General features: G+C 48.7%; 1 protein-coding gene across 1 annotated transcript; it reads left to right on the top strand.

The window, feature by feature from the left end:
- The first annotated feature begins 1,383 nt into the window (after nucleotides 1–1,383).
- LOC126011455 (aldo-keto reductase family 1 member B1) lies at nucleotides 1,384–14,581 on the top strand. The gene is made up of 10 exons (XM_049775220.1): nucleotides 1,384–1,506; nucleotides 7,625–7,792; nucleotides 8,188–8,304; nucleotides 9,303–9,380; nucleotides 9,597–9,719; nucleotides 10,241–10,347; nucleotides 10,611–10,692; nucleotides 10,907–10,990; nucleotides 12,076–12,158; nucleotides 14,323–14,581. The coding sequence occupies exons 1-10, from the start codon at nucleotides 1,441–1,443 to the stop codon at nucleotides 14,363–14,365; spliced, it is 951 nt and encodes a 316-aa protein (XP_049631177.1). The 5' UTR covers nucleotides 1,384–1,440; the 3' UTR covers nucleotides 14,366–14,581.
- Nucleotides 14,582–18,206: the final 3,625 nt, after the last annotated feature.

Below are 18,206 nucleotides of genomic sequence, written 5' to 3'. Positions count from 1 at the left end.
AAAGTCTGATGGAAAACTATTTGGACTAGTCTAGCAAGCATAAATTTTTCCTAGGAGTCACTACTTAGCAGTCAATGGAAAATCACCAGAATAGAATTTAGGGAGATCTGATTTCTGAGTCATTACTAGGCAGATGTCATTCTCAAGCTTGCATAATTGGGGGAAGAAATGGAGGTTGCTGGGGCAGAAAGAGTAGGACGGGAGGTAGATAGAGAAAGCACCGCAGCCAGAGGTCGTTGAATGAAGGCCAAATTGTCTTCAAAATACTACCAGTGACTTTCCTTGGGTTTAATGGCCTAGGATGCTTTCCACTTACCCAAAGACTGATGGTCAGTTACTCAGCACTTTCTCATTTAAAGTACTTGATGCTATAGTAGTAAAATTCATTGTTGAGAACTTCTAGCCTGTTTAGTTTTCTTGGGTTTCATTAAGTGACAATTGAAACTGGCAGTTTTGTAAGGGCCCTACTGGATGTCATTTAGTGGAGAGGACATGGCTTTGGTAGGTGGCTTCATTTAATCCAGGGTAGACAGACATTTGAGTAGGGAGGGAGCCTACACAGGAGAAGAGTAACCCCAAATCTTGAAAAAACATTAAAAAATAAAAAGAGCTCAGTGATTTTCTCAGCTCTGCATGAGACAAGCCAACTATATTTAACCACACCACTAGCCCCTGAAATCTTCACAAATGGAGGATTTCAAATTTCTAAAGTGGATGATTCCGGAGCTTAAATGAATCTTTCTGCATTCTTAATAAAAATAAAATATGAAGCTTACCATAAAGAGTGGTGAGTTCATTTAGAGAAATAACTATACCTACAACTACCATGACAGTGGTAGGGAGTGGGAGAAATAGAATGCCTGTCTCAAGACAGGCAGGGGTAGAGGAGGAGGGAGATGGGGGGGGGGCATGGTAGTGGGAAGGTTGCACTAATCAAGGGGGGGTATTCTTTTTTATCACTGAACACCAACGACAAACATGTTTGTAATCACGGTGCTTCAATAAAGATATTTTAAAAAATAAATAAATAAAATGTAATGCAAATAAATAAAATGAAATAATAAAATATAATATTGATTATAAAAATAAAATAACACCAAAATACTGTTTCAGGCTGGTTATACGTGGGACGTTTAAAAGCATTCCGAGTGGCACCGGCTCCCAACCGTAGAGAAATCTCCTTTGGCCACGTGCAGCTGGGGACGAGCTTTCAGGGCCACGAGAACCCGGTTCCGCTAGGACCTAGCGTCATCTCTGAGCCGCCAGGCCGCCGCATCAAGGCGGGGCTGGTGGACGACCGGGCCAATCAGAAGCCGTTTTTGCCAAGCCCTCCGCCCTGTGTGCCCGCCTCCTTTGGTGGCCGCAGCTGCTATTTAAAGCGCCCGTGCCGGCACGGCTGCGGGCATGGTCCTGGAGCAGAAGCTGTGAAACTTAGCGGTCATGGCTACTCACATCACTCTCTACACTGGCGCCAAGATGCCCATCCTGGGGCTGGGCACCTGGAAGGTGGGTATTTTGGGGTCGCCCCTCGAAGGCCCCTCTAGGGGTCCTGCGCTTCTTGGGGGGTGTGGGGTGGGATGGGGAGGATCTAGAGGGGCCCAGAGAGGCCCCGCACCAAGCAGGCCAGAGCCATGCTTGGAGATTGGGGGGCTGAGCCTGCACCCCCATCCCCGGCTGACTCGGGTACAAATGCTCGGCGAGGCCTTCGGGACCCGGGCCTGGGGGATTGCAAGGCCAGAGGGGGGACTAGGCCTCTTTGCACCCCAGGCCGAGCTGTGCATCTTTTTCTTGCCCAAAGCAACCGAGGGGGCCTGGGAGGGAGGGTTTTGGGGGTCGCAGGCCTACGGAGATGTTGGGCCCCGAGCACTGGGTTCTGAGCACCTCCGGGCACTTGTTGCGTCCCGCAGAGTTAGCATTTAACCGTTTCCGTTTTCACTTTTAGGATTAAGTATTCCAGGACAAACCCAGGGCCTCAGATAATTAACCTGAGGCCCCAGGGGCTAAGCTCTACCCCTTGGAGGTTGTCGCTGGAGAATGTGTATGGGTGGGTGGGCGTCGTTAGGGCATTTGCAAAAGCAGTTAGTGGGGTTTGGGAACCTTCACACTCTTAAAGAACTGGTTAAGGTTTTGTTTGGTTTTGTTTGGTTTCTAAAAGAGGATCTGAAAATTAACCCAAAAGGCATTATTGGATGCTGGAGCTAAACTCAAGACTTTTTTGTTTTGTTTTGTTTTGTTTTGTTTTGTTTTGTTTTGTGTTGGGGCCACACCCGGCGGTGCTCAGGAGTTACTCCTGGCTGTCTGCTCAGAAACAGCTCCTGGCAGGCACGGGGGACCATATGGGATGCCGGGATTCGAACCAACCACCTTAGGTCCTGGATCGGCTTGCAAGGCAAACGCCGCTGTGCTGTCTCTCCGGACCCTAAACTCAAGACTTAGTGTTTGGTTCTTGGGTCACACCCAGCAGTGCTCTGGGCTTGCTCCTTCCTGGCTTTGCAGCCTGGGATCACTCCTGGCAGTGCTCAGGGAAGAATATGGGATGCCGAGGCTTAAAGCCCTTTTAGGCCACGTGCAAGGCAAAAAGCCCTATCCTGTGTATGGTCCAAAGAGTATTATTATTTTTGTTTGTTTTTGGGTCACACCCGGCAGCGCTCAGGGCTTACTCCTGGCTCTACACTCAGAAATCGCTCCTGGCAGGCTCAGAGGACCATATGGGATGCTGGGATTCAAACTACCGACCTTCTGCTTCCAAGGCAAATCCTCCATGCTATCTCTCCGGCCCCAGGTCGGAAGATTTTTTAGAACTATTTGTTTTAATTTAGCTTCAGAGTGTTTAATTTTGGAGAAGAGTCTCACCCAACGGTACTCGGGGGTTACTCTTGGCTCTGCACTCAGGTATCAGTCACTTCTAGTGGAGCTTAGAGGGCCAGATGCTGTGGGATCCCTTGGGTCAGGCAAAGCCCAGGTTTCCCCTGGGAGTCAATGCTTTAGCCTTGAATAGGATTCTTTTTTTTTTTTTTTTTTTTTTTTTGGGCCACACCCGGCGGTGCTCAGGGGTTACTCCTGGCTGTCTGCTCAGAAATAGCTCCTGGCAGGCACGGGGGACCATATGGGACACCGGGATTCGAACCAACCACCTTTGGTCCTGGATCGGCAGTTTGCAAGGCAAACGCCACCATGCCATCTCTCCAGGCCCCTTGAATAGGATTCTTTTGCCTTGTTGAGATCCATGATCTCGAATACTGGCCAGACAAGGAAAGAGAAGGCCAAGGGTCTAGGGTAGTTCTGGTTTGAAATTCAACAGAAGATAGTATTCTGCCTAAGACCTGTAATAAGAAATTAGTGTCAGAGAGTCAGAGTGATAGCACAGCAGGTAGGGCGTTTGCCTTGCATGAACAGTTCCAGGTTTGATCTCCAGCATGCCATATGTTCCCTTAGGCTGCCTGGAGTGATTCCTGAGCAACCCTCGAGTGCCACCAGGTGCGGCCCAAAAACTAAAAGAAAAAAAAAAAAGAAATTAGTATTAGCAAGTATAAGGAAGGGCCAGAAGATTTCACATTTATTTTCCTTACAAAACTGCAGTGGTTTCTCAGAGGATGTAATTAAATTATTTCTATGGGGATGAGAAGAAGATGGTTTTTCTCCTAAAACTAGTGATTAAAAGTTCATATGTGGCAGTGATAAGGAAAGATCAAAGAGTTTCTGTAATTAATTTCCTTCCAAACTACAGAGGGCATAATTGAATTATTACTGTGGGATTGATGTTTAGGCTTGGGGAGGTGTCTAAAGGGTATTCCAAGACTAGCTGGGAGACCAGGCAGTGCTGGTCATTGAACATGAGTATGTGTCTTCTCTGTGACCCAGAATAATTGAATTATAACCGTGGCACAGTCAAATTATTTTGGGGGTGTAAAGAGGCTTGGAGCCACACCCAGTGATGCTCCTTACTCTGCACTCAGGAATCACTACTGGCAGTGCTCAAGGTACCATATGGGATGTCAGAGATTGAATCTGACAAGGCCCTAGACCCTTGGTTTCTCAGTTTGTTTGTTTATTTGTTTTTTCTCTTAGATATGACAGGAGCAGATAACCAATTTTTAATAATGTGGCACACAGATATTTATATTTAATGGGAGGGGAAAAAAGGTCCCATTTCTACCTAAATGTCTGGAATTTTTCCGTTTTTGTTTTGTGCTTTGAGAAACTGGGATCCTGGTTCTTGCCTGTTGTTTGGCACCTACTGTTCTAGGGTTAACAAGAGGAGTAGAAGTTGATAGAAGGTTTTTAAGTTCATCTCTGGAATATTTAAGTACTTTGGAAAAGTGATCTATATTCATAATATATTTAATAGCATAAAACCTGTATATTTACATCACTCATTGGGGGAGAGTTTATTGAGGCTGACAGCTTCTGCCTTGTTCACAGTTATGCCCTGCGCTAATCTCCACGTCTGGTTGGTGCCCAGAGGGGATGTTCCAAATGAATGCTCAGATAATCAAAGGCTTTGCTTTGGGAAAGTGAAGTTTTTAATCTCATTGGCTGTAAACCTGACTGGAGGAAATAGGGAGCTAAAAATGATACAAGTATTGGCTAGGAGTGGATGCCCCCACCTCATGTCTTCTGGTTCTTCTTTTGGGGGAAGGGCTCACCTGGTGACACTCAGGGTTACTCCTCTCCTGGCTATGTGCTCAGAAATCACCCCTGGCTTGGGGGACCATATGGGACGCTAGGGGCGGGGGGATCGAATTGTGGTCCGCCCTAGGCTAGCGTGGGCAAGGCAGACTACTGCTAGCGCCACTGTTCCGGCCCCTACTCTTTTCTTTTTTTTTTAATTTTGGGCCACACCCCAAAATGCTGGAAGTGGGGGGGGGTGTTATTCCTGGCTCTGCACTCAGGAGTCACTTCTGGTGGACTTGGAACCATATGGGGTGTTGGGGATTGAATCTGGGTCAGCCATGTATAGAGCAAACACCTATCCTGCTCTGCTGTTGCTTAGGCCCACAATAAAAGAAGGTCCTGAGACTCATAACGTGTTTAGCTTGGCAGGAAAGTGGCAGGCAGTGCTCATGGGACTCCTTATACTCTTGGGAATGGAGGCACAGTAGCCCTTTCTCTTCACCTCTCCATTATTCCACACCTTCCTCAGCTAGGAAGCTTTGAGACTTTTTCCTCATTTCCTCTTCTTCCCACCAGGGTTTTTTTCTTAATATCTCAGACTTTACCTATTTATGGCCTCTGGTCCTTTGCAGACCCATAAGCCAATGCATACGTACTCTTTTGGTTTTGGTTTGTTTTTTATTTCTTCTTCAGCAAAGGCAGTGTTTACCTCCATGAAGGGTGTTCTCAGCTCCCTTTAAGATTAGATGAGGTGGAAGTTGTGCTGAGCGAGGCTTCTGTTACTTGTCCAAAGCAAAGCAAGACAGGAAAGGCCTGCAATGTGCAAAGGGTTTGAGAGGGGGAGAGGGACCAGAGTCATGGCTCAAATAGACCCTAGTTTTTCCAAAACTCCAGGCATCTCAGCCTACAAGTTTGCATGCTTGTAGTTCTGAGAGATTCATTAATATCCTGCTCTGTGCAACTAGTTCAATGTGTCTTTCCCATCAAGTGAGACTTAGGTCCAAGTCTTATAAAGGAACCTTGGGGATTTGATCTCCGTCTTTGCGGTCAAACCTGATTATGAGCTTTGATGTAAAATAGCAGCCTCATTTTTCTCCTGTGATAAGGTAGCCAGCTTTCTCTTTGGAGACTGTGGTTTACAAGATTAATCTGGAAACCAAGCTTGGGGCTGTGGGCTGGGAGCCAAGGCACAGGAGGCCTGCAGACCTCACTGAACATGGAGCAGCACATTTAGTTTTGTTACACTATCAGGGTTATGCTGTGTTCTCCCCCGTGCTCGGAGGCTTCTTGGCCTGGTAGGTTTTAAGTCCTGTCCCTGTGATGAGGCTCCCAGTGGTACAGATTGGAAACATGACATGGAATCAGAGTTAGGTTAGCAGCTGGTGAGGTCACAGTTGCCTGTTGTTGAGTGGGGCTCTGGTCATTGGCCAGCTGAGGGTCAGGAGAAAGCCTTCTTCCAGGCCGAGTCCACACATCCTATTTTTGAGTATCAGAGCACTGCATGGGAAACCTTGTGCCAATCATGGTGATCTGCTCCTGTCTTGTTCTGCTCCTCTGGCACCTAAGTGCTGTGATGCCCTGGAAGGTTTGACTAGTCGCACCTTATCCTTCTCTTAGATTTTGTATGACACCTGAGATTAAAGCAGTGCTTGAGGGGTTGTGGTACAAGGGTCATCCCAAAAAGCCTAAAATATATTAGTGCTTTCTGAGAAGAAGGAAAAAGTATGCTGGGCCCTCTTGCAGAAGATTCTAATTCAGTTCATTGACCCTTGGAACAAGTTGGTTTTTTTTTTTTTATTTGTTTTGCTTAGCTTTTTGGCAACAACAACAACAACAACAGCAACAACAAGAAAGAAAATGCTCAGGAGTTACTCCTGTCTCTACATTCAGAAATTACTCCTGGCGGTACACAGGAAACTCTATGGAATGCCTGAGATTAAACCAGTATGCAAAAAAGCACCATACTCACTGAACTGTCACTCAGCCCCAGAATTTTTATAGGCCAGAAATAAATGTCGGTTTATGTTGCGCGTGTCTGAGCTAGTTGATCTGTTGAAAAACTGTAGAAAATGATTCTGGGATGCTCATGGAGTTTAATGGCTGTAGGTGACGAAGTGAGGGTGATCTGTGCCAAAGGTCTTCCCCTGTGCTGTGCTCCTTTGTGGCCTACCCTCTACATTGACAACAGAACAGCTGCAGCTGCTACTGTTGTCCCTGAGGAGCATTCTGTTCTTGTTCTCTCCTCCCCCAGCTCTCAAGAGGAGTAACCTCCTTCTCAGCAGTCCACTGCATCCTAGTTTATCCCACTTCTCTCCCTGCCCAGAAAAGTAGCTAAAGGGAGAACATTTTGTTACATCTATGCAGTAAGGCTAGCCACTATGTGGGTGCAGCTGAAGGGCTCTGTAGCTGCTGCCCTCTCCTCATTCCCTCTAAGTGCAGCTCATGTCCCTGACACAGGCTCTTACATGGTGAGAATTGAAGCCACAATCATGTTATAGCCATAACATTCCAGAATGACAAAGTAAGAGGTTATTGCTAATAGTATGGGCACAAGGAGACAGATAGCTCAGGGAAGGCCCCTGCTGGTCAGTAGGGTCTGAGTCAGTGGCTCTAGCTATAATGGCAGTTTTGAGGTCCTCCAGGAATATGGCTCCCTAGTTGTCATGCAAATATAACAGCTGCAAGTGGGGGTGTTATGTGCCATTAGTGGTGTTGACATGGCTCCCTAGTTGTCATGCAAATAACAGCTGCAAGTGGGGGTGTTATGTGCCATTAGTAGTGTTGACTTGCCCGGGCTATTGCGAAGTGGTTGTAGCATCTTCAATTAAGTGCCGCTCCCCACTTTCTGTTCCTCTCATCCCCTGCCTCTGGCTCTCTGGAATCTAGAAGGAATTGCCTGGCTTCCTGCAAAACCCGGGCTCACACTGCTCTTCTGGGTTGCCAGCAAACTTGGCTTGTTTCTGGCTCTCACTCTTTGATCTTTTCCTCCATTCCCATTCACCCACTCCAGTCCCCACCAGGCAAAGTGGCTGAAGCAGTCAAGGCCGCCATCGACGTGGGCTACCGCCACATTGACTGTGCGCATGTGTATCAGAATGAGAACGAGGTGGGCTCGGCCATCCAGGAGAAGATCCAGCAGAAGGTGGTGAAGCGAGAGGACCTCTTCATTGTCAGCAAGGTAGTGGGAAGTAAGGTGGACACGGGCTCCTCTCTCCATGGGCTCTCTGTTGTTTTAATGCCATCAAGGGTCCCAAATACTCCAAAATCAGTGCCCCTTGCTACCGATGGTCCCTTTCCTGGGAGTTGTCAGTGAGGACAGACTGAATCCCCAGTACTGTGGTCTGGGGGGACCTATTCCAGGGAGACCAGCCTGATAACTCATTTCTGTGCCCCCCTCCCCAAGCTTTGGCCTCTCTGAATGGTTCCCTTGACCCGATCGCATTGGTGGGACTATCAGCCTCCATGTCACCCCCAAACAGCCTTACATAGCCCAGGGATTTATGGGGAGGGGGCAGGAAGAGATAGGACAGTGCAGGTAGGCACCCTGTCATCTATGTCTCTCACCCTTTGCAGCTGTGGTGCACATACCATGAGAAGAGCCTGGTGAAAGGCGCCTGCCAGAAGACTCTGAGCGACCTCAAGCTGGATTACTTGGACCTCTACCTGATCCATTGGCCAACTGGCTTCAAGGTAGGGCCAGGGGCCAGGGCAGATTGAGGGTTGTGGGGACCGGGGTTGTGGACATATGTGCACAGGTGAGAAGGAACCAGGCTGGCTCCTACTGCCACCAAGTGGCCTGGAAACTGGTCAGAAGCATACCCCAGGGGACAGATAGTGTAAGGATAAGGCACTTCTCCAGCCTGGGTTCAATCCCTGGCACCATAAAGTCCTGCAGGAGTGATTCCTAAGCACAGAGCTAGGAGTAAACCCTGAGCACCACCAGGTATAATCCCAATACCAAAACAAAAAACAGAAATGTATCCCAGGCACTCTGAGACTCACCTATGGGGTACTCACATTGTGGGGTATTGCTGCTGGTCTTTGGGTATCTGGAAAAGGGGCAACAGTAGGCATTGCTATGGAGTTCTTACTGTGGCCAGGACGGAAACACACACCATCTACCACACACAACCTCCCTTTCCACACACGCTTCACTCAGTGGGGCAAATTTGGCTTTCTAGCCACTCCCATCCCAATTCTACTGTGTTCCAAAGGAACTAAACAGTGGTTGTTGTGACCGTGGTCGCCTTCTAACAATGCTCTTTATTTTCTGCTTTGTTGTCCTTTGTGGGGGAAAGGTATTTACCTCCCAGGGTCTCAGAGCCCATAGCATTAGTTAGTGCTGGGTGTTGGGCCCTTGGCTTTTCTGTGAGAAACTAGTACAGCTCAGCCAGTGGGTGGTTGTCTGGCTCAGGCATAGTCCTCAAATTCTGGACCTCCATATCCATACTGCCCAGTCCACTGAGAGGGTTCTTGACAACTCAAGTCTCTTCCATCACCTACTGACTCTGCAACGGAATAGTGGGGACTGCAAGCTTGTTTACCCTCAGATTTGCCAGGAATTCACTTTAAAGACTCTTGACTTTACTTTTAGGGCTCTGTTCTCAGCCCTGTAGGTCTGCTGCAGGTTGGGGAGGGGTAGCACTGACTCTGTGTGTGTGTGTGTGTGTGTCTGTCTGTCATAATAGCCCTCTAAGGAGTTTTTTCCACTCGATGAGAATGGCAAAGTGATTCCCTCTGAGACGGACTTTGTGGACACATGGACGGTAAGGCAGCTTCTCCCTCCTCCCCCAACTCTCCCCTTTGTCTCCCCTGGCTTGCATTTTCTCTTTCTGGCTTGCTCATGCCAGCCTGGCTTTTATCTTGGCTTCTCGAAGGTCTGAGTCAGTAAAAGGCCTGTTTAGCTGCCAAGGCTGCTGCAACTACTCATGACCCTGGCAGCCTCGGTGGGCAGCAGCAAGTAGGCCCTCCTCTGTCTCTAGGCCATGGAGGAGCTGGTGGATGAAGGATTGGTGAAAGCCATTGGGATCTCCAACTTCAACCACCTGCAGATTGAGAAGATCCTAAACAAGCCTGGCCTCAAATACAAGCCGGCAGTGAACCAGGTAACCTACCGCTCTCTTCCCCAGCCCTACCCCTGTGGTCACTCCTTGTCCACATCCCCACCAGGGAGCAGGCAGGAGATGGTTCTTCTGGGAAACTAGCAGAAGGCTGATTTATATCATGATGCCAAAAATGACACATCAGGGAGCAAAATGGGAAGAGAGGAAGGGGAGGGAGGCCCCAGAAAACCAAGTTTGTAAGGGAGGACTCAGATGAATAGCAGAAGAGATGGACCTTCACAGTCCTCTTCCGGCTGATCAAAGGCCTGGAGAAATGGTTGGCTGCATCATCAGTGCTTATCAGTGACAAGTGGATTCATGTCAAGGATATACACTTCGACACAAAGGCAGTGATTCCAGTTTACAAGGGCGACAGCATGTGATGGGGTCCGGTGGCGGGGCAGGAAGGGGGGTGGGAATTTATTTTGGTTCCGCAGTGGGGAAAGAGAATGACATCACAGCAAAAAGCCCTGGAGAGTCCACCCTGTGGCCCAGGCTCACAGCATCCCTCTCTACCCTTGCAGATCGAGTGCCACCCCTACCTCACGCAGGAGAAGCTGATCCAGTACTGCCAGTCCAAAGGCATCGCCGTGACGGCCTATAGCCCACTCGGCTCACCCGACAGGCCCTGGTGTGTGTCTGTTCAGTCATGCTCTCCTGTCACTTGGCAAAACTAGGGCTGGGGGCAGGGAACGTCATTGCGAAGGGAGGTGCTTCCCTGAGCCCAATGTCGGCCTTCCTGCTGGGAGTTTCCAGATGTTTCCAGAAGCGGGATGCCTTCTCACTCTGTGTGCTGAGAGGGTCTCACCAGCTTCTCACTGCATAGACTAGCAGCGGGAGTTGCCAGCTGTCTGATGTGGCAACAAATCCCATGGCTCATATCTCTGTCTCCAGGGCCAAGCCGGAAGACCCCTCCCTGCTGGAGGATCCCAGGATCAAAGAGATTGCAGCCAAGCACAAGAAAACCACAGCGCAGGTATGGAGGAGTGGGGGAGCTCTTCTGGGAATCAGCCCCTGGGGTGTGGAGCCCAGAGTAGGATCCCAGGGAAGTTCTACTCCTGAGCAGGACTCCTACCCAGTGCTGGTACTCAGTATTGCCAAGTTCAAGTCCACCTCACAGTGGACACCACTTCCTGCCAACTCTGGGGCTCTTTGGCAGACGCCCCCACACCCTGGACTCTTCTCCCCAGGTGCTCATCCGCTTCCCAATGCAAAGAAACTTGATCGTCATCCCCAAGTCTGTGACGCCTGAACGCATTGCCGAGAACTTCAAGGTGAGACAAGGCTGGCCAGGACAGGCCAGGGAGGCTTCTCTTTGCCTGGGTTATGGATGGGGACCCCTGACCCCACCTTGAACTCTGATGAGGACACAGCCAGCACAGTTGTGCCTCACTGGTGGGGTCTAGCCAGGGTGCCAGAGATCTGCGAAAAGTCTGTTGACTCAGTTTCTCCATCTGTAAAGTCAGTCAATTTGGGGGCTGTCGCATGTTGAATAATGCTGCAGGAAGAGTCACGGTGCTTAGCAAGAAAAAGGCTGGGCTGACCATGAGTAGTCCTCACTCTTCAAAGGTGCCCCCTTTGCCATTAGCTTTCGTCCACCTTCTGAAATGACCTCCCTCCCTACAGGGGCAGAGCCATGGGGCTTGTGCAGGGCACCCATGTTGTGTTTGGGGTTCCCCTGCTGGCATTGGACCCTCTGTTCCCCTTTTGCCTCCTGGACCTCCCTCATTTCTTCACCATGGCCTCCTTTCTGGCACCTCTGCCCATGGCCTGGAGGGTTGACCCACCACTTCCAGCTATGCTGGAGGGTAGGGAAAGGATTGATTTGTGTGGTGCACAGATATTTTTTGTTTTGTTTTGTTTTGGGTCACACCTGGCAGCGCTCAGGGGCTACTCCTGGCTCTATGCTCAGAAATCGCTCCTGGCAGGCTCGGGGGACCATATGGGATGCCAGGATTTGAACCACCGACCTTCTGCATGCAAGGCAAATGCCTTACCTCCATGCTATCTCTCCAGCCCTGTGTTGCACAGATTTTAACTAGAAAAATGTGGGGTGAAAGTGGGAGGCAACAGCCAGCCAGTGTGAGTAAAGGACATCCTCACAATGACTGTTGGGCCTGGTCATGCCTGCCTGCCTGCCATGTCTGCTGTCTCATCCCGTCTGTCCAGCGGCCACTGCAGCCAGTTCTTCCCTACGCAGAGCCACTGGGATTGCTTGGTTTCCCCAGTATATGTGACAGTGGCCCTTAGCTATCCTGTGGTTTTCCCTCAAGAACATGGACCCGAGGTTATAGGAGAATCTCTGCCTGCCTCCCTTTGGGGGGAGGCTGTGTCTGCAGTAGGCCTGGCTATCTCCTAGGTATTCGACTTTGAACTGAGCAGCGAGGAGGTCAAGACCTTGCTGAGCTTCAACCGCAACTGGAGAGTCTGTGCGCTGGTGAGGTGAGTGGGTCTCCCCAGAACAGACGTACACCCTGCCAGGACCCTCCCAGGATGCCCATATCTCAGGTTCCCTGCGGTTCTACTAGCACCGTTGTCTGTGCCCTAGTGTCTATTCTAGCCAGCAAGCTGCAGGGAGCTGGCAACACCAGCTCTTCTGGTCACTCCTTTGTGCAGGGCTCGCTGTGTTCACTGTTCTTCCCGATAGAGGCTGCCTGGAAGCCAGAGTTGTGGATGGGGCAGTGGTCACCCCTCCGGCAAAATTGGTTGGATCCTGTCATAAGTGGAGGCCCACTAATAGGTGTGGTGTGAAGACCAGGATGCCTAGAAGGCCCAATCTTGAGAAGCTCTGGGACCCCACAGGCCCCAGTTCCTCAGCCCGTTTTGAGGGGCTGGTGTTCTTTGAGGCATCCCCGGATCCCTCACTCAGGCTGCCTCCCCTGTCAGCTGTTGACCCTGATCCTGTCTGCTCAGTTCCTGCTGGATAAACTCATTTTCTGTCTGAGGAAGTGGCTTTTCTGTCCATCAGCAGATGGAGGCAGAGGCCCTGCCCTTACTGACCCCTTGTCTTCGGCGTGTCTGCGCCCCTCAGGGCTGCTCTGACACTGGTTGCTAGCGGTTCTCCTGCTTCCAGCCCCCTAGCTTGCTTTTGCTTTGACTTCTATAGGATGTGCCTCTCTCAGCTTGGTGCACCAGTGGCTATCACACTGGCTCCAGTGTGGCTTCCCTTTCTACAAAAAAAGCCACAAAGAGGACTTTGTTTTAAATCACTGGCAGAGATCCTAGAAAGAGTACAGCATGTAAGGCAGACCCAAGTTTGATCCTGGTACTCCCATGTGTTCCTTGAGCACTGCCAGGAGTGATCCTGAGCACTAAGATATGTGGCCCAAAAGCTAAAAAAAAAAAATTCAAGTCACCAGCAACCCTAAACCAGGGCTCTTTCTGTTACCTTTGTGTTCATGTAACTGGTACCTCAGACATGAGTGACTTATTTTGAATGTGAGGGCATGAGGTGACGTAAGTGGGGGAGAGATGGGACTCAAAGGTTAAGTCTTTTCCTTTGCAAATCTTTACCATTCATTCTTGGAATTCTTTGCTCTTGCCCCCTGTAAACACAGGGAGGAGGTGGGGGTTAGATCAGTGAGTGTCTCATTGGCCCCACCCTTTACCAACAGACTCCTTCCAGAAACTTCTAGAAATAGCTGTGAGCATCTTTCATAGGTTATTGGGGGGGGGTGGCGCCCAGAGGGGACAATGTTCCCCATCCCCAGGTGAGGTCCCTTGGGAACTTGTTCATACATTCTCGTGGCCATTTTTTGCTGAGGGCGTCTGCTGCTAGTAGCAGTTGAGTCTGATCTCAACCTGGATGCAAGAAAGAAAAATAAGAGCAGGAGGGATTTTGTTTGTCTCAACATCTAAATTAGACTTCAGTGTCCCAGATGCATCAGTCTGACTCTCACACTGTCCTTCTAACAGGATTCCTTTATATACTCCTTTCACAGCCACAGTCCTCCAGTCACAAGGGGCTGAGTGTATGCCCTGACCATAGCCCATTCTCTCTGCTGTTTCCTCATCCTTGCCCCCTCACCAGTGTCCACAACTCCCAGCAAGGCTTGTTGGAGGAGGACTATGTGTGTCCTCTGTTCTGTGTCCTTGGAGCACTGGCTGGGTCACTGTTTCAGAATTAGTGAAGATTCACTCACAGAAAATCACCCACAGATTTGCTTATGGGGTTGAGGGTAGAGATTGTATATTTTTATCTCTTATTTTAAGAGCGATGCCAGGACAGAGACGGTGCAGTGCTAGAACTAAAAGTCAGAGGCTCGACCCCAGCTCCAGTGATGTTGAGGCCTGGCTACACCCTGGGTGGCTGGGTGGCACTTGAAAGCATTTGGGTATGTTGTAAGCTGGTCCTGCCAGTGGGTCTAAGTTCCCAGAATGCAGAAACTGGAATATGGCGTCCTATACCACAGGGCACTGCACTTGACACATGGAAAGGTGGTAGTCATCATATGGCTGTGGATCAAAGCCCCAGGCAGAGGCAGGAGCCAGTGCCAGAATCAGTTTGCCCTCCCCACCAGGCTTTGTTTCTTTGTTTCTTCTCCTTAGGAACCAGTGTCCATGATGGTAATTTGATGGAAGCTAACTTGCCTCTTTATTTCCACAGCTGCACCTCACACAAGAACTACCCCTTCACTGTTGAGTTTTGAAACCTGAGTATCTACACAGAGCAGCCTGCTGCCCTTCCTTCTGCCTTCTTCCCTGTCTCCATCCTCTCCCTCATCACGGCCATCTAGCTGGGGTCCCTCTATGCTATTCAGCATCCTGCACCCTCACCCCCATACCAGCTGCTAGAGATGGCGCCCAAGAACAGGATTAGTGGTTTTGAAGCCTCCTCTTATCTGGCCAGGGAAACCACCAGAAAACCTTTTCTAACTTCCATTGAATCTACAGAGAAAAATGCCCAGAGAAAAATGCCATGCCATTGGCGGCTGGCCGGTTTCAGAATTGTGCGCATCTCAGGCAGACTCTCCCCTCAAATAAAAAAATGCTTTTGTGTACTTGGATGTGTTTGCCTTGATTTGTTGAAATGACCTGCTGCCTTCCACCCCACGCCACCCCACCATCTTCCCTTTGATACCCACTCAGCTGTGCTGCAGCTATAATAAACACAGCCCCAGTATTTTACATTACTGATATTTTGCTTTCAAGAGGTAGGTCTCCCCTTGACTATAGATGCGTATCACCTGAAGGGGAGGCTAAAAACCTGTGCCCCTCAAATTAGTTCCACTAGTACATCGCTAACATGGGCTCCTGATGAATCTAAGGTGTGGTCATGGCCAAGGGTCTCAGCCAGGACTCACCTACCAAACACCCACTTTCACTGAGAGGTTGAAGACCAAATTCCCCTCCAAGATCATGATGTCAACAGGCTCTTGTTCTGACCTGTAGACCTCTTTGCCATCTCCAGAGTGAATGATATTAATACTTTCTTGTTTGGGAGCCTTGGGGCTTACTCCTGGCAGGGTTCAGGCAACCATATAGGTGCCAGGGATCAAATTTGGGTCAGCTGTGTGTGAAGCAATCACCCTAACTTGCTGTGCTATATCTCCAGTCCCCTTCCCCCACTTGATTGATTTTTTGGGTTTTGGACTACAAAGGACTTACTTTGGCTTTTTGTTCAGGTATCATTCATTCCTGATGGAGCTCCGGGCACCATATAATGGGTGCTAGGGATTGAACCAGAGTAGTCCACTTGCCACACAAGTGCCCTCCTTACCCACTACACTGAGTAAGAGCTTTTGAAACTTTATTTGGTGTTCCCAAGCAGTACACAGGGCGCCTGGGGGCCAGCAATAGGTCCAAATTATTTAATGTTCAGGTCCAACTGCAAGGGGTTACCAGGGCCATCCTAGTGCACAGATGGGGCTCAGTGCATACCTGGGGCTCCATTGCTGGGGACTGTCTTCCCAACCCCATATTTGTTTTTTTGTTTGTTTGTTTGTTTTTTATTTTTTGTTTTTGTTTTTTTGGGTCACACTCAGCAGTGCTCAGGGGTTACTCCTGGCTCCATGCTCAGAAATTGCTCTTGGCAGGCTCTGGGGACCACATGGAATGCCGGAATTCGAACCACCGTCCTGCAATGCAAGGTATGCTATCTCTCTGCCCCTGTTTTTTTTTTTTTAATTAAAAAAAATTTGAGGGGGGGGTCACACCCAACAGTGCTCAGGGGTTATACACCTGGCTCTATGCTCAGAAATCACCCCTGGGGCTCGGAGAGAGAGCACAGTGGCGTTTGCCTTGCAAGCAGCCGATCCAGGACCAAAGGTGGTTGGTTCGAATCCTGGTGTCCCATATGGTCCCCTGTACCTGCCAGGAGCTATTTCTGAGCAGACAGCCAGGAGTAACCCCTGAGCACCGCCGGGTGTGACCCAAAAACCAAAAACCAAAACAAAACAAAAAAAAAGAAATCGCCCCTGGCAGGCATAGGACACCATATGGGATGCCGGGATTCGAACCACCGTCCTTCTTCATGAAAGGCAAACACCTTATCTCCATGCTATCTCTCTGGCCCCCTGTTTTCTTTTTAAAACTTTAACTATTGCTAGTTTTTGAGTATATGGGTTTTGAATATGTGTTTTTAAGCTATTGATGGTTTTTGAGTATGTGGGTGGAACACACCAGGTTCTGACAGTCTTGCTCTGTGCTTAGCCAAGCATCACTTCTGTGAGAGTGGCTTGCATTCAAGAAAGTACCTTATCACTCCACTATCCACATTCCCCATTTGCAGGGGAAGAGGGAGTGGTTTAAGCCATAACTGGTTGTGCTCAGAACTCCTGGCGCTATTCAGGGATCACCCTGGTGGTGCTTGGGAGGCCATATATTGAACCCAGGTCTGCCACAAGCAAAGCAAGCACCTTAACTCCTATATTATCTCACTACCTGCTGTCCACAGCTAAGGTGGTTTTTCTTTTTTTATTTATATTAATATCTTTATTTAAACACCTTGATTACAAATAGGATTGTAGTTGGGTTTCAGGCATGTAAAGAACACCCCCCTTCACCGGTGCAACATTCTGACCACTAATGTCCCAAATCTCTCTCCTCACCACCCCACCCCACCTGTACTTAGGCTTTCCACTTCCCTCATTCTTTCACATAGTTATGATAGTTCTCAGTGTAGTTATTTCTCTAACTGCACTCACCACTCTTTGTGGTGGTCTTCATGTCATGAGCTGGACCTTCCAGTCCTCCTCTCTTTGTCTCTGAGGATTATTGCAAAAAAAAAAAGTGAGACTATTCTGTGTCTATCTCTCCCCCTCTGACTTATTTCACTCAGCATAATAGATTCCATATACACCCATGTATAGGAGAATTTCATGACTTCATCTCTCCTGACAGTTGATAATAACCACAGTTTTTTTAGCCATTCATCTGTTGAAGGGCTTCTTGGTTGTTTCCAGAATCAGGCTATTGTAAATAGTGCTGCAATGAATATAGGTGTGAGGAAGGGATTTTTGTATTGTATTTTTGTTTTCCTATGGTTTATCCCTAGGAGTAGTATAGCTGGATCGTATGGGAGTACAATTTCCAGTTTTTGGAGGAATCTCCATATTGCTTTCCATAAAGGTTGGACCAGACAGCATTCCCACCAGCAGTAGATAAGAGTTCCTTTCTCGGGCCAGAGAGATAGCATGGAAGTAAGGTGTTTGCCTTTCATGCAGAAGGTTATCGGTTCGAATCCCGGTGTCCCATATGGTCCCCCATGCCTGCCAGGAGCAATTTCTGAGCATGGAGCCAGGAGTAACCCAAAAACCACACACACACACACAAAAAAAAAAAGAGTTCTTTTCTCTCCACATCCCCACCAGCACTGCTTGTTCTCGTTCTTTGTGATGTGTACCTATTTCTGTGGCGTGAGATGGTACCTCATAGTTGTTTTGATTTGCATCTTCTGATGATGTGTGATATGGATCATTTTTTCATGTGCCTTTTGGCTATTTGTATTTCTTTATCAAAGTGTCTGTTCATTTCTTCTCCCCATTTTTTTTGATGGGGTTGGATGTGGTTTGTTTGTTTGTTTTTGTAAAGTTTTGTCAGTGCCTTGTATATTTTGGATATTAGTCCCTTATCTGATGGGTATTGGGTGAATAGTTTCTCCCACTCAGTGGGTGGCTCTTGAATCCTGGGCACTATTTCCTTTGAGTTGCAGAAGCTTCTCAGCTTAATATATTCCCATCTGTTTATCTCTGCTTCCACTTGTTTGGAGAGTGCTGTTTCCTTCTTGAAGATGCCTTTTGTCTCAATGTCATGGAGTGTTTTTACCTACATGTTGTTCTATATACCTTATGGTTTCAGGTCTGATATCAAGGTCTTTAACCCATTTGGATTTTACCTTCATACATGGTGTTAGCTGGAGGTCTGAGTTCTCTTTTTTGCACATGGCTAGCCAGTTGTGCCATCACCACCTGTAGAAGAGGCTTTCCTTGCTCCATTTAGGATTTCTTGCTCCTTTATCAAAAATTAGGTGATTGTATGTCTGGGGAACAT

The sequence above is a fragment of the Suncus etruscus genome, chromosome 1 (genome assembly GCF_024139225.1).
Source record: "Suncus etruscus isolate mSunEtr1 chromosome 1, mSunEtr1.pri.cur, whole genome shotgun sequence".
In the NCBI taxonomy this organism is placed as follows: Eukaryota; Metazoa; Chordata; class Mammalia; order Eulipotyphla; family Soricidae; genus Suncus; species Suncus etruscus.
This window is presented reverse-complemented; position numbering and strand designations above follow the sequence as displayed.